Below are 13,812 nucleotides of genomic sequence, written 5' to 3' on the forward strand. Positions count from 1 at the left end.
AATCCTCCTTGGTCGTGGCTCCTGGCGACTCTAAAGTGACGAAGCATCCTAATGGCGCCTTCGCCCCAAAGGTCATGACTATGCCCTACAGGTCTCTAGCTTTGAGCTATTTCCCTTTTCGCTTCCTCCATTTGTTCTGAGAAGCAACTGCAGTTACATGCCCTGTGTCCAGTACGATCTTTATGCAAGTACATTGAGTGGACCCGGATCCGGTTATTTGACCAGCTTTTTGTATGTTTTGCTAATCCAGCTCAAGGCAGGGCACTCTCTAAGCAACGTCTCTCCCACTAGATTGTGGAGGCATATGGCAGCAAGGGGCAATGGTTACATAGCGGTGTACACATCCACTCCACTATGGGTCTGGCAGCATCTTAGGCATTATTTAAAGGGTTGGCTGTGGGGGATATTTGTGCTGCGGTGAGTTGGGCATCACCAGACACTTGGTGGTTACAGCTGGGACAGGAAAGGTGATTAGGCAGCTCGCTGTGTGCACAATAGATGTGGTAGAGAGGTCAATGGAACTCGACCAAAACAATGGAAAGTCATGGAAACGCGTGGGGGAAAAATGCCGTGAGGGAAAGATCCTTAATCTCCTCATTGCCCCCTGGAAAATTAGGCCTACATTTGGGCTATTGTTTATATGTGTATTTCACACTATGTTGAGGTAAAAATCAGAGTATAATGCTGTATAGATGTCAACCCCAATACATGTTAATTTCATTGTCACCAATCCACTGCATTACAGTTAAAAACGACTTTGGTAACCTCCACTGCTTTCTCCATGTAGCTATGGTACCAGATTATATGAACGGGAGTTAGTACTTAGGAGTCACTTCTTCTAAACCTGAAAATGGACTACTTCTAAATGTTATGCAGCGAAAACAGCCAAATATATCCAAACTCGACCATATATCCAAACTCGAACAGGCCCTCGACAGGGGCCTTTTACAATACATCGATCATGACAGATTTGAAGAATATCCTAGCCTAGCAGTTAAGCGCGTTGGGCCAGTAACTGAAATGTCTTTGGTTCGAATCCCCGAGATGTCTAGTTGAAAAGTCTGTTGATGTGCCCTTGAGCAAGGAACTTAATCCTAATTGCTCCTGTAAATCGCTCTGTATAAGAGTGTCTGCTAAATGACTAAAATGCAATGTAAATGTAGATTTGTTGAATGTGTGCCAATCCCCCATGGTCTGCGTTCCATTGTCCTCCTTACCGGATCTATACCCGGACTACTACATCCTGCAAGTGGGGGGGGGGGGGGGTCTGCCATGGGCCATTTCATTTGGTATCAGTTGGTATAAAAGTTCTACCCGAATACATCATGAATAGTTGGTTTTCAAACACTATGAGATTCACAGTGATGTGGGGAGCAAGAACATACCCTCCCTCTGTCTAGAAACTTGCTGCAGGTTAAACTTTTAATCATTGGTTGGAACCAGTTCAGGGCACAGAACAGAAAACCGTAAAACAAATAAAACATTTGAGGAACATTTATACTGTTCTGGAACAGAACCATTCTTTTAAAAGTATGGGAACCAGTTAATAGTGTTATTTTACGTTCCGGGCATTTTGAGTCCTACAAAAAATGTAACAAAGCGCCTCTGCAAAGCCCTGACTCTGTCACTCAGAAATGTATTCCAGTGTCTGCCTGCCAGCTGAAAATCTTTGCCAGTGTGTGTGGGTGTCAAATCAAATCAATTGTATTTATATAGCCCTTCTTACATCAGCTGATATCTCAAAGTGCTGTACAGAAACCCAGCCTAAAACCCCAAACAGCAAGCAATGCAGGTGCAATGCAGGTGTAGAAGCACGGTGGCTAGGAAAAACTCCTTAGAAAGGCACATGTGTATGATACCTTCCCCTCCCCCTCCGAAGCATAGGCCATTGTAGCCTACTGACATTACAAGCGTGATTCAGAAATTAGGGAGAGAGATTTTTAATTAGAGAAGAATGGATTCACTTTTTCAATGCTAGTTAAGGATACTATAGTTATCAGCTTTCACGTGTTTTTATTTTAATTCTGGTTCCCCTCTGCACACACAAGCTTGTTGGCTAGCTAGCTAGCTCTGGTCCAACGTTAAGCTAACTCTCGGAAGTTCAAAGACATTCAACGTTCCTTCATAGAAGCTGCTCCTCCGTAGATATAAACGCTTCAAGCTACGCCTCCTCCTCCACCCTCTCTCGCTCTCTCCCAACCCGCAAACTTTCAGTCACATCTCGTGTCCTACACTTGTCTGTCCAATGCATGTAAATAACTATAGCTTTCCCCCTCCATAGCAAGCTGCTCTATCCGCACTGATTGGTGAAGTAATTTAATGTGGAGCTAATTGTAAAAAAAAATCAATTGTAAACCGTTACTTTTTTGGGGTTTGAACCAGTTCAGAACTTTATTTTGCTGGTCGGAACAGTTGAACGGAACAGATTTTTTTTTTCAGAACCAAACGATTGGAAAATAATTTCGGTTCCAATCACTACTTTTAATCCTACAATGTGATGTCACAGATCATTTTATAGGACATTTCTTCTTATCTTTTTAACCGCAGATCATATAAACGTGCCGTTTTCACATACAGTATGTAGACTGGTATGGTGCTGGAGATAATGAATATGAAGTTGAAAAGGGGCGGAATTGCCCTTTAAGAAAGCACTAAACTTTCCATGAACCCATGTCTCATTCATAACTGGATAATAAAGCCTGTATCCAGTTTGGAGTTTTTAGTGAATAGCATTCAGTCAGACAGGCCCTTAAGATAATTGAGGATAGGGGCTCAAACAGAGGAGAGAGGGTAATCAAATACGGCCAGATGAAATCCTTGACTAATAGCTTTGGCATACCAATACCTTTTCACCATTGTGTGCATGTGTTCCGTATGACTCATTGTTTTGAAGCCATATTTGGCTTGACTTCAATGGATTTCACATGTTTGTTTGCAAGTGTTTTCATATTTCCATTCTGTCATTGTTTGTCTGGCCTAGTAATCAGACAAAGTAATCATATATAATCATAAACCTAGATCTACCTCACATACCCTCCCTCAACCTTGCTGTTGTCAGCATCAAAACAAAACAACTAATCCATCTGAATCTGTGTCACAAGCCTTGTGTTTTCTATCTATAACCATAGGGAGGGAGTTTTAGACTGTTATTTTAGGTGTTCTATTTTGGAATCCTACAGTTCAATAAGGATAACAGTGTTCAGAATTTCAACAAAGAATAACATGTGCAACCCTAAATTATCAAGTGCTTAAAGTTTTATTCCTTTGTTTTAGGTTGGAATAATACTGTGAATTTATGAAAATTATGATAATGCCATTTAAGTCTAAGAGCTGTTTGAAAAGACTGCCTGAAATGTCAGCCTGTTTTGGTGGTATGGAGTTTTGGCCTGCCTGGTGACATCACCATGTGGTAAATTAGTTAATAGACCAATAACAAAGAGGGTTGCAAACCTCTCAGCCAATAAGAGCTAGTTTTCACTTTTCCCCTCACCACTCAGATCACTCCCAGACAGTCCTAGCAAATTTCTTGGTTGAGAAATTGCTCTTTGCTAAGAATCAAATCAAATCAAATGTTATTAGTCACATGCGCCGAATACAACAGGTGTAGACCTTACAGTGAAATGCTTACTTACGGGCCCCTAACCAACAATGCATTTAAAAAAAAATACAGATAAGAATAAGAGATAAAAGTAACACGTAATTAAAGAGCAGCAGTAAAATAACAATAGCGAGTCTATATCCAGGGTCGTACCGATACAGAGTCAATGTGCGGGGGCACCGGTTAGTTGAGGTAGTATGTACATGTAGGTAGAGTTATTAAAGTGACTATGCATAGATGACAACAGAGAGTAGCAGTGGTGTAAAGAGGGGGCGCACTGCAAATAGTCTGGGTATGTGTCACGATTGTTGGTTGAATTAATGGACCAAGGCGCAGCGTGCATAGAGTTCCACATGTTTATTGGATGAAACTCACAGAAAACAATAAAGCGCAAAACGAACCGTGAAACTAATGTAGTGCTCGCAGGCAACTAGACATAGACAAGATCCCACAAAATCCCAGTGGGAAAAGGCTACCTAAATATGATCCCCAATCAGAGACAACGATAGACATCTGCCTCTGATTGGGAACTATACCAGGTCAACATAGAAATGAAAAAACTAGACTACCCTAGTCACACCCTGACCTAACCAAAATAGAGAATAAAAAGGATCTCTAAGGTCAGGGCATGACAGTATGTAACAACCGTTGTTGGAAGGATGGTCGGACCATCCAGTGTGGGGTAGGTTAATCATTTTTATTATTGATAACCGGCACAAAAACAAGAAAAAGTAACAAACGAAACGTTCAGCTTTGTAGGGCTAAAAAGCAACAATACAAAAACAAGATCCCACACAAAACAGTTGGAAAAGGCTGCCTAAATATGATCCCCAATCAGAGACAACGAATGACAGCTGCCTCTGATTGGGAACCATACCAGGCCAACATAGAAATGCAAAAACTAGAGTACCCACCCTAGTCACACCCTGACCTAACCAAAATAGAGAATAAAAAGGATCTCTAAGGTCAGGGCGTGACAGGGTAGCATTTGTCTAGATGTTCAGGAGTCTTATGGCTTGGGGATAGAAGCTGTTTAGAAGCCTCTTGGACCTAGACTTGGTGCTCTGGTACCGCTTGCCGTGCTGTAGCAGAGAAAACAGTCTATGACTAGGGTGGCTGGAGTCTTTGACAATTTTTAGGGCCTTCCTCTGACACGCCTGGTAAAGAGGTCCTGGATGGCAGTAAGCTTGGCCCCAGTGATGTACTGGGCCGTTTGCACTACCCTCTGTAGTGCCTTGCAGTCGGAGGCAGAGCAGTTGCCATACCAGGCGGTGATGCAACCAGTCAGGATGCTCTCGATGGTGCAGCTGTAGAACCTTTTGAGGATCTGAGGAACCATGCCAAAACTTTTCAGTCTCCTGAGGTTGAATAGGTTTTGTTGTGGTCTCTTCACAACTGTTTTGGTGTGCTTGGACCATGTTAGTTTGTTGGTGATGTGGACACTAAGGAACTTGAAGCTCTCAACCTGCTCCACTGCAGCCCCGTCGATGAGAATGGGGACATGCTCGGTCTTCTTTTTCCTGTAGTCCACAATCATCTCCTTTGTCTTGATCACGTTGAGGGAGATGTCGTTATCCTGGCACCACACGGCCATGTCTCTGACCTCCCTATAGGCTGTTTCGTCAGGCCTACCACTGTTGTGTCATCGGCAAATTGAATAATGGTGTTGGAGTAGTGCCTGGCCGTGCAGTCATGAGTGAACAGGGAGTACAGGAGGGGACTGAGCACTCACCCCTGAGGGGCCCCTGTGTTGAGGATCAGCATGGCGGATGTGTTGTTACCTACCCTTACCACCTGGGGGCGGCCCGTCAGGAAGTCCAGGATCCAGTTGCAGAGGGAGGTGTTTAGTTCCAGGGTCCTTAGCTTATTGATGAGCTTTGAGGGCACTGTGGTGTTGAATGCTGAGCTGTAGTCAATGAATAGCATTCTCACGTTGGTGTTCCTTTTGTCCAGGTGGGAAAGGGCAGTGTGGAGTGCAATAGAGATTGCATCATCTGTGGATCTGTTGGGGCGGTATGCAAATTGGAGTGAGTCTAGGGTATTCTGGGATGATGGTGTTGATGTGAGCCATGACCAGCCTTTCATAGCACTTCATGGCTACAGACGTGAGTGCTATGGGGCGGTAGTCATTTAGATAGGTTACCTTAGTGTTCTTAGGCACAGGGACTATGGTGGTCTGCTTAAAACATACAGACTCGGACAGGGAGAGGTTAAAAATGTCAGTGAAGACACTTGCCAGTTGGTCAGCGTATGCTCGCAGTACACGTCCTGGTAATCCGTCTGGCCCTGCGGCCTTGTGAATGTTGAATTGTTTAAATGTCTTACTCACATCGGCTGCTTAGAGCGTGATAACACAGTCTTCCGGAACAGATAGTGCTTTTGTGCATGTTTCAGTGTTATTTGCCTTGAAGCGAGCATAGAAGTAGTTTAGCTCGTCTGGTGGGCTCGTGTCACTGGGCAGCTCTCGGCTATGCTATGTTTTCTTAAAGAAGCTATTTTTGTTTATTTTTGACCATTTTAATTGAAAACAATCACAGTAAGCTACTTAATTGTTAACCATAAATGATTTGATATTGAGATAAAAACAGCTGACCTTAAAAGTAACTATAAGGTTAAAATCTCACTTTTAAAAGTTAATATTCTATTAACTCACACCCAAATAATGTTGTTGACTCATTGTATACTCACTCATACTTCTGGCCAAAGCATAAATTAGAGAAAAAAAGCCCCACCTCAAACAGTGTTTAAAAAATGCTTGCTATTTCCTCATATACCATGACATCACGTTGACATATTGGCAGAGCTGGCCAATCAGCTGTTGAATATTTTAAATGACTGGTATACGACCACACCATTCTGTTGTTGGAGTACGCCCACACCATTCAAACACAGAAAAGCTGCTTTTTAACATACTTCAATACAATTTTTTGGAAGTAAAAACTATTTCACTCATATTGTAATTCATTATAGGTCATATTTCATAGAACTATGCAAACACTGGACATTTACTTTAAACAAATAAGACACAACTATACTAGGTTTTTTCTCCCATAGATGCAACACAATTTAAGCCTACAGGTCTTACATTAAATCCAAACCAATAAATCTAAATAATTCAGACAACAAAAAATGAATACAGTCTTAAGCATTCGTGTTGAAGTGATGTTTATTTCAATTTGCATTATCACAATCAAGAACTCCTCAATGCAGCTGAGTGCACCATCACAGTGTTCATTGGATGTAATGGTAATGTAGCAGATTGAAATGTAGTGTAATGTTGTTGGTTGAGATGTAGCAGCAGAGTGACATTGAGGGATCCTGGGGATAGCCTCTTTTTGTCAGTAGTAGGTCTCCTGTTCCACCCAACCTTAAAGAAGAGACAATTCAGAGAGAAGAACACAATTAGTTAGATTTCATCTCGTCACTGAAAATCTCCATGAGACAAATTAAATAATTCGTCCATCCCAATCCTGCATGCCATTGTCATGTTATAACACAATTATTAACTTTGATGTAAAATTGTCGACGCTATCTTAACAGCTTGTTTTCGTCCATAGTCCCTGAGCACTTACCTCCTGGGTTTCGTCGCAGGATGTATCTTCTACCCTCATCATAGAGGAAGATGAGCAGAGAGTAGGGTAAGGCACAGAACCACCAGCAAGGCCTGAGGAAAGAGAGAAGGAAAGAGAGAAGAAAAGAGAGAAGGAAAGAATAAAGAGATTAAGTTGAGCGTAAAACAGCGAGGTAATGCGCTGACCAGGCCCCTAATGTCAAATGGCGTTTTCTCTCTTGGTTGGGCAGTAAACTCCATTACACTTCAGCTAACTAGTGAACCCCAACTGATCCTGAGGCCACAGTAGTCTCCTCCACCCATTGTAATATCCATCCATTTTACCACTCATCTTTTAAAACGGGTGAGCTTTGTTCCAAGCTGATATACAGAAGAGAATCAGAAGGGTCTACTCACTTGAGTGGGTACATTCTGAGGGCGACATCCATTCCAGGACAGTAGGACAGGAAGACAGCCAGGGCAGTTTCCTCAAACAGTCCGAAGATGAGAATACGGTTCCTGAGATGGGAGGAAAAAAAGAAAAAAAATCATGGATTTGATACCAACAGGGTGGATATTGATTTAGAAGTCAGTTGCAGGGCTGTATGCACATTAACTCCCCTCTGGCAAACAGTTCAGCTTCATCATGACCAAAACCACCCACCACCTGAACAGTTTCTTTCCCCGTGCTGTGGCCCTCACCAACTGGCCAATAGTGACCAAGGCACATTGCAATCTGTGATGCACACTGCATCAAGTATCCAACACTTAGCGACCTTGTCTAGAGGTTCTGGCCTCTTGGTGTAATGGTATAGGTGTTGGCTTGACAGTCACTGGACATGGTTTCGAGTTCCGGTTGGGGCTACCCCCTGAATTTGCTACATTGGTGTCAGAAATTTGATGGTGGCCATGTGGTCACCGGAGAGGTTGGAACATGTCAGGGACATGGTATAGAGGAACGTGGGGACACACTCTCCCAAAGGAAGGGGGTAATGTAGCGACCTTAACCCAACACCTCATTGAGAGGTTTGGTGTAATGATTAAGGTGTTGGCTTGACAGTTGCTGGACCTGGGTTCAAGTCCCGGTCAGGGCTACCCCTGAATTCTCTACAATATATTTATACTGTAAATGTGTATATCCTCTCTTACTCTTCAGTTCTATGCACATTTTATCAATTTTGTATATAATGTATTTAAACTTTGTGTAAATTGCTCTGTCTGTATTCTGGCCTTTAATGTTGTCTATTGCTAGCAGCACCATATCACCAAGTACAATTGTGAGTATGTGTAAATGTACTTGGTGAATAAAGGTGATTCTGATTCTGGTGATGTGTAAGTCAAGACCAGAGCAGTGAAGATCAAGCTTCAGAAAAAACCTCTTAGGACCCAGACCTAGACCAAGACCACAAAGATCGATGTGTGTACTCACTTCATTCCCTGCTGAAGGATGGAGTTCCTCCTGGTCTTACAGATGATCAAATCGGCCCACTGTACAACTACAATACTGGCAAAGAATGCTGTGTGGCAGGTGAACTCCACAATCTTTCTGCGCTCATATGTCTGAAGGATGGATCATAGACCATAGAAAGAGAGAGAGTGTGTAGAGAGACATATGGAAAAAAGAAGAGTGAGAGGACATATGTTTCTTACATTTATACATTACAGTAGTGAAGATTACTGACCACTCTGTTACCAAATGTGTGGTGAACCTGTGTGCCGGCGGCAGCAGTGGCATTCAAAAATGGTAGTTCTGGAGGAATAGTAGCAAGCTATCTACAAAGCCCAAAATAACGGAGAGGACTGTTGGGGCCGGTGAGGTGCATTGCTGAGGCTACGGACCTGTATGTCTGAATCCCTGGCTGTGACTGAGATGCTCCGTCTTTTTCAAGACAATCGATATTTCCTCTGCTGACTATCCGAAATGCAAGCTGTGCATCAACCCTGATCCATGACTTCTCAACTTTCTTGATAATGTATCAGATTTACTGATTTATTTTGTTATCTTGAATTTCCAGATATATACGCAATTCAGCTTTCAGCTGCCATTTATGCTGGAATAAACTAAACTAAAAAATTGGGAGAGAGATTGAAAAAGCTCTTATCGAGAACTTCAGATCAAATCAGATCAAAACAAGGCCAATGCTAATCCGTTAGTACAGCAAAAAGCAGAGTGGTGTTTGTGTACTTACCCACTGCTGGCCGTAGCTGTCCTCCATGTCGTTCATTATCTTGTTGTCCCAGTCCACACGAATACCCAGCAAATCCATGGGCAAGAACCCGTTCTCAGCCAGGATAACAAAGTATGTGAAGAAACCGGCTGTGGCCTGCATCATACCTGTGAAGAGTAAAAATGAGGAGAGTATTTTTGTCAGTGAAGAGGCATTGATCAGATTGTTAATTTGCTATGAAACTGACTGGCCAACATACAACGAAACAAGACCCGGTAAAGGCAGGCAAAACAGAAGAAGGGCCAAATTTACTCCTTACCAATTTGACCGTAGGCTATGCTAATGAGCCGCTCATTCACCAGTTTGTCAGTTTTGGGGTTTCTGGGCTGTCGCTTCATGATGTCGTTCTCAGCTTCTTCATAGGCCAGGGAGATAGCTGGGACCTTGAAGGTAATGATGGGAAAGATCATCGTTGGTAACTTTGATGTTAGTTCAAAGACCTTCCAAACAAACTCTAAAATGATCATGTACATTGTTCTTCATAACGCAGCAGAACACATTATCAGATTGTTCACAAAGGAGGAGTATCCACATCTGAAAGACCCACCATATCAGTTCCCAGGTCGATACAGAGGATGGTGACAGTTCCTAGGGGTAGTGGAATGTTGGCGATGATGAAGAGGAGGAAGGGTGAGATTTCTGGAATATTACTGGTCAGGGTGTAGGCGATGGACTTCTTCAAGTTGTCAAAGATCAGACGGCCTGAGGGGAAATAGAGGATGGGGGGAAGGAATAGTCAGGGTGATGAGAGAAGGATGGAAAAACCCAACAGATTGCTGGTCATTGCCAGAGCTTCTCTTACCCTCTTCAACACCAGTCACGATGGAGGCAAAGTTGTCATCCAGGAGGATCATGTCTGCAGCCTGCTTGGAGACGTCAGATCCAGAGATACCCATAGCAACACCGATGTCAGCCTTCTTCAGAGCAGGAGAATCGTTCACACCATCACCTGTCACAGCCACAATAGCACCCTGTGGATAAGGAGGAGAGGTGTTTACAGATGTTAGAAACTCCAAAAGTAAGATGCAATCATCCTCACTGACTCATGAGCATGAATTAATTCAATAAAATAGTACCTGACGCTGGCAACCCTCCACAATGATCAGCTTCTGCTGAGGAGAAGTTCTGGCAAACACAATCTCAGTGTGATGGGCCAAAATGTCATCCAACTGTTCGGCTGACAGGTCCTTCAGCTCTCCACCGTGGACAACACAGGCCTTGGCATCTCTGGAGGGTACAAATATAAGCTAAATATAGGGGCTTGTATTGGTCTGTTCTGATGATGCCCCAAAAAGGCTAAATAAATGTTTATGTCACTCCTCTTTAAGTGTATGATGACATAACGGAAATGATCCCAAACAAATTGCAACATACCTTGGATTAACCTCAGAAACTGGGATTTTCAGACGAGCAGCGATGTCCTCAACAGTCTCGTTTCCTTCAGATATAATTCCCACACCCTTGGCAATGGCTTTAGCAGTGATGGGATGATCACCAGTGACCATGATAACCTAAGGGAAGGAAGGGAATAGGAGTGGTCTGATCACAGTGGCTGCTATGTGGATTGACTGAAGAGTCTTGTGTTTAGTATGATATTGCCATACCTTGATTCCAGCACTCCTGCACTTTCCCACAGCGTCAGGCACAGCAGCACGGGGAGGGTCAATCATGGACATTAGGCCAACGAAGCACAGATTCTCAGTTGGGAAGTTCACCTCTTCACAATCAAACGGGAAGCCCTCAGCGAACTGGTCATCAGGGAGCTGGAAATGACAGAAACCTGAAAAAGACACAGAGTCAGAGACACGCCACAACAAATTCTTCATGTTCTAGACCAGTCAGGGCCCAACTGGGTTGTGGTCACAAATAAATAAATTAAGAGTACAGATTATGTTAAGGACAATATACAAAAGGTTTTGAGAAAGATCATTTTGTTATTGGTTTCTTTTCATTTTAAAAATGTAATGAATTGAAGGTTATTTGTTGATGTTAAAATTTAAAGCGGCAATCAGCAGTTGAAACAATAACAAAGCAGGCTCCCCACAGCTGGTTCGGTAAAAAGCTGAGGGATGGGGCTGGAGAAATTATACCCCTCATAGACAGAGCTATGGATGCAAGGATTGACCATCCATGATATCAAAATTATAGTTTAACCATGTTTTGAGGCTATTCAGTGTTGTTTTACATTTACTTTGTTTACAAACATTGGAGGTAAAAAAAAGCTTATATTTTGGGTTATGATGGTTTACGACAGTTGAACTAATTAGGCATTTATTCAGTTATATTCTTCAAGAATCAATAGGTACTTATCAATAAGTAAAAAAATTGAGGATAAAAGATGTAGCAACTCCAGATTGCCTCTATGTTATGTCATTAGATTTGGGGCGGGGTCGCAAGAAATTCTGGTTGAAGAAATGGGGCCCCACTGAAAAATGTTGAATACCACTGTTCTAGACTTTTCATTCAGTCCAAAACCTTTGAATGCATATTTTCCCATACTGGTGCCCTCTTACCCAGCACTCTCTCTCCCAGCCCTCCCAGCTCTTCGTAAGAGTTCTGGAAGGCTTCCTTCAGTTCGTCATCCAGAGGCTGTTCTTTGCCCTGGATCAAAATGGTGGAGCAGCGGTCCAGAATCCTCTCAGGGGCTCCCTTCATCACCAGCAGGTGATTGGACTCTCCGGCCACGATGTTCTTATGAATGGAGAGCTAGGGGCGAAATGAATTGGTTTTTGATCATATGACACCATGAAGAGAGTTTAAATTTAAATTAGCAGGCAATGACCAGTAAGTAGCCTACAGTGCCTGGAAAACTAAAGTTCTGGCAACTTATTGGATGTCGATACAAAGTGGCATTTCCAAGCTGATTGAGAAAATCCATCCATCCTGATTTTGAGTCCATCACACCACCTTCTACAACTCAGTTTAACCCGTTGCTAACCCACAGATACCACAAAAAGTGCATGTGGTTACCTGATATTTGTTGGTGGAGTTGAAGGGAATCTCAGCGATCTTGCTGTACTTTTCTCTCATGTCTTTGACAGACCCGCAGCACAGCTCGATACACTTCAGCAGGGCAGACTCTGAAGCATCACCAGCCACATCTCTTTTGAGGATAGGTACGTTGTTCTGTTCTGCCAGGAAGACGGCGCGGTTGCACAGGCCAGCGACTCTAGCCAGGGCAGCCCAGGTGGCAGAGCTTTTGTCGAAGCAGGTACCACTCTGGTTCTCTGTGGTGTCAGCCTCATGGATCTGGTTGTCGAACCACATGTGAGCCACGGTCATTCTGTTCTGAGTCAGGGTTCCAGTCTTGTCAGAGCAAATGGTGGAGGTGGAGCCCAAGGTCTCAACAGCTTCGAGATTCTTCACCAGGCAGTTCTTCTTGGCCATACGCTTGGCAGTCAGAGTTAAGCACACCTACAATAGAAAGCCATATTAGACAGTTAAATAATCAACAAGTTTTGTTGTTAGGACTGAAGTTTTTGTTAAACATGACTTTTCATCAGTACTCACAGTTACAGTAGCCAGGAGACCCTCTGGCACATTAGCAACGATGATTCCAATGAGGAAGATGACAGCTTCCAGCCAACCATATCCCAGAATGAGGGAGAGGACGAAGAAAGACACGCCCAGGAAGACGGCCACACCGGTGATGATGTGGATGAAGTGCTCAATCTCTTTGGCTATAGGCGTCTTACCACCCTCCAGACTCGTGGCCAAGGTAGCGATACGACCCATGACAGTGTGGTCACCAGTGTTGATGACAATACCTCTGGCAGTTCCTGACAAAACATGGAGAATATGGTTTAGAATCACAAAATGGCTAAGTGATACATTTTAAGTTATTTGAACTATTCAATCACTACGGCTAGTTACAGAAGTTATTTACCTTCAACACAGTTGGTAGAGAAGAAGGCAATGTTCCTTGTCTCCAGGGGGTTGTCATTGGAGAAATCCGGAGTACGTGTCTGGGGCTCAGATTCACCAGTGAGGGAGGAGTTGTCCACCTGAGTGGGAAAAGAGAATTGCATTAATACAACATTGAATGACACTAAAGGTGTCCGCATGCTTCCCATCCGAAACAGTTCAGAACAGTTTGTCATATAATATGACGACATTTTGTGCTGTTTTATTCGTTTTGGTCTCCGGCAAGTTTTTGGGGGGCTGTTGGTACACACACAAGCAAATTCTCGAGGCCAGCCGAAGTTCAGGTGCCAAAGTCTATGCCCCTTCATCTGTCATTGGTCAACAGTAGTGATTTTGTTGTCATTCAACGATAGACGATTTGTTTTCATTCACATTTTTTCACTTGAGAAATACTGCACCAAACATATTATTTAGATTGCGCAACTAAGATCTCCTTAGCAAAAACATCAACATTTATGACATATTTCTTGAATTATCTTAGATTCATTCGGACTATTTTGAGAAAGTGTATA

The 13,812-nt window shown here is 43.1% G+C and overlaps 1 protein-coding gene across 3 annotated transcripts in view; it reads right to left on the reverse strand.

Moving 5' to 3' along the window:
* LOC120051421 (sodium/potassium-transporting ATPase subunit alpha-1-like) overlaps positions 1-13,560 on the reverse strand; it is a 30,574-nt gene extending 17,014 nt beyond the window's left edge. Inside the window, exons 1-15 of one of the 3 annotated variants that reach the window (XM_038998281.1) lie at positions 13,263-13,560; positions 12,887-13,155; positions 12,347-12,790; positions 11,890-12,082; positions 10,981-11,156; positions 10,751-10,887; positions 10,453-10,603; positions 10,179-10,347; positions 9,924-10,078; positions 9,636-9,759; positions 9,338-9,483; positions 8,578-8,708; positions 7,566-7,667; positions 7,171-7,262; positions 6,747-6,965 (exon numbers count right to left, since the gene is read on the reverse strand). In XM_038998281.1, the coding sequence (XP_038854209.1) occupies positions 6,937-6,965; positions 7,171-7,262; positions 7,566-7,667; positions 8,578-8,708; positions 9,338-9,483; positions 9,636-9,759; positions 9,924-10,078; positions 10,179-10,347; positions 10,453-10,603; positions 10,751-10,887; positions 10,981-11,156; positions 11,890-12,082; positions 12,347-12,790; positions 12,887-13,155; positions 13,263-13,491 (2,547 nt within the window). In that variant the 5' untranslated portion in view covers positions 13,492-13,560 and the 3' untranslated portion in view covers positions 6,747-6,936. Of the gene's footprint in view, positions 1-6,746; positions 6,966-7,170; positions 7,263-7,565; positions 7,668-8,577; positions 8,709-9,337; positions 9,484-9,635; positions 9,760-9,923; positions 10,079-10,178; positions 10,348-10,452; positions 10,604-10,750; positions 10,888-10,980; positions 11,157-11,889; positions 12,083-12,346; positions 12,791-12,886; positions 13,156-13,262 lie in introns of those variants that run through there. The other 2 variants (XM_038998280.1, XM_038998279.1) reach the window with 2 other exon arrangements.
* Between the last annotated feature and the right edge of the window lie 252 nt (positions 13,561-13,812).

The sequence above is a fragment of the Salvelinus namaycush genome, chromosome 7 (genome assembly GCF_016432855.1).
Source record: "Salvelinus namaycush isolate Seneca chromosome 7, SaNama_1.0, whole genome shotgun sequence".
Classification (NCBI taxonomy): domain Eukaryota; kingdom Metazoa; phylum Chordata; class Actinopteri; order Salmoniformes; family Salmonidae; genus Salvelinus; species Salvelinus namaycush.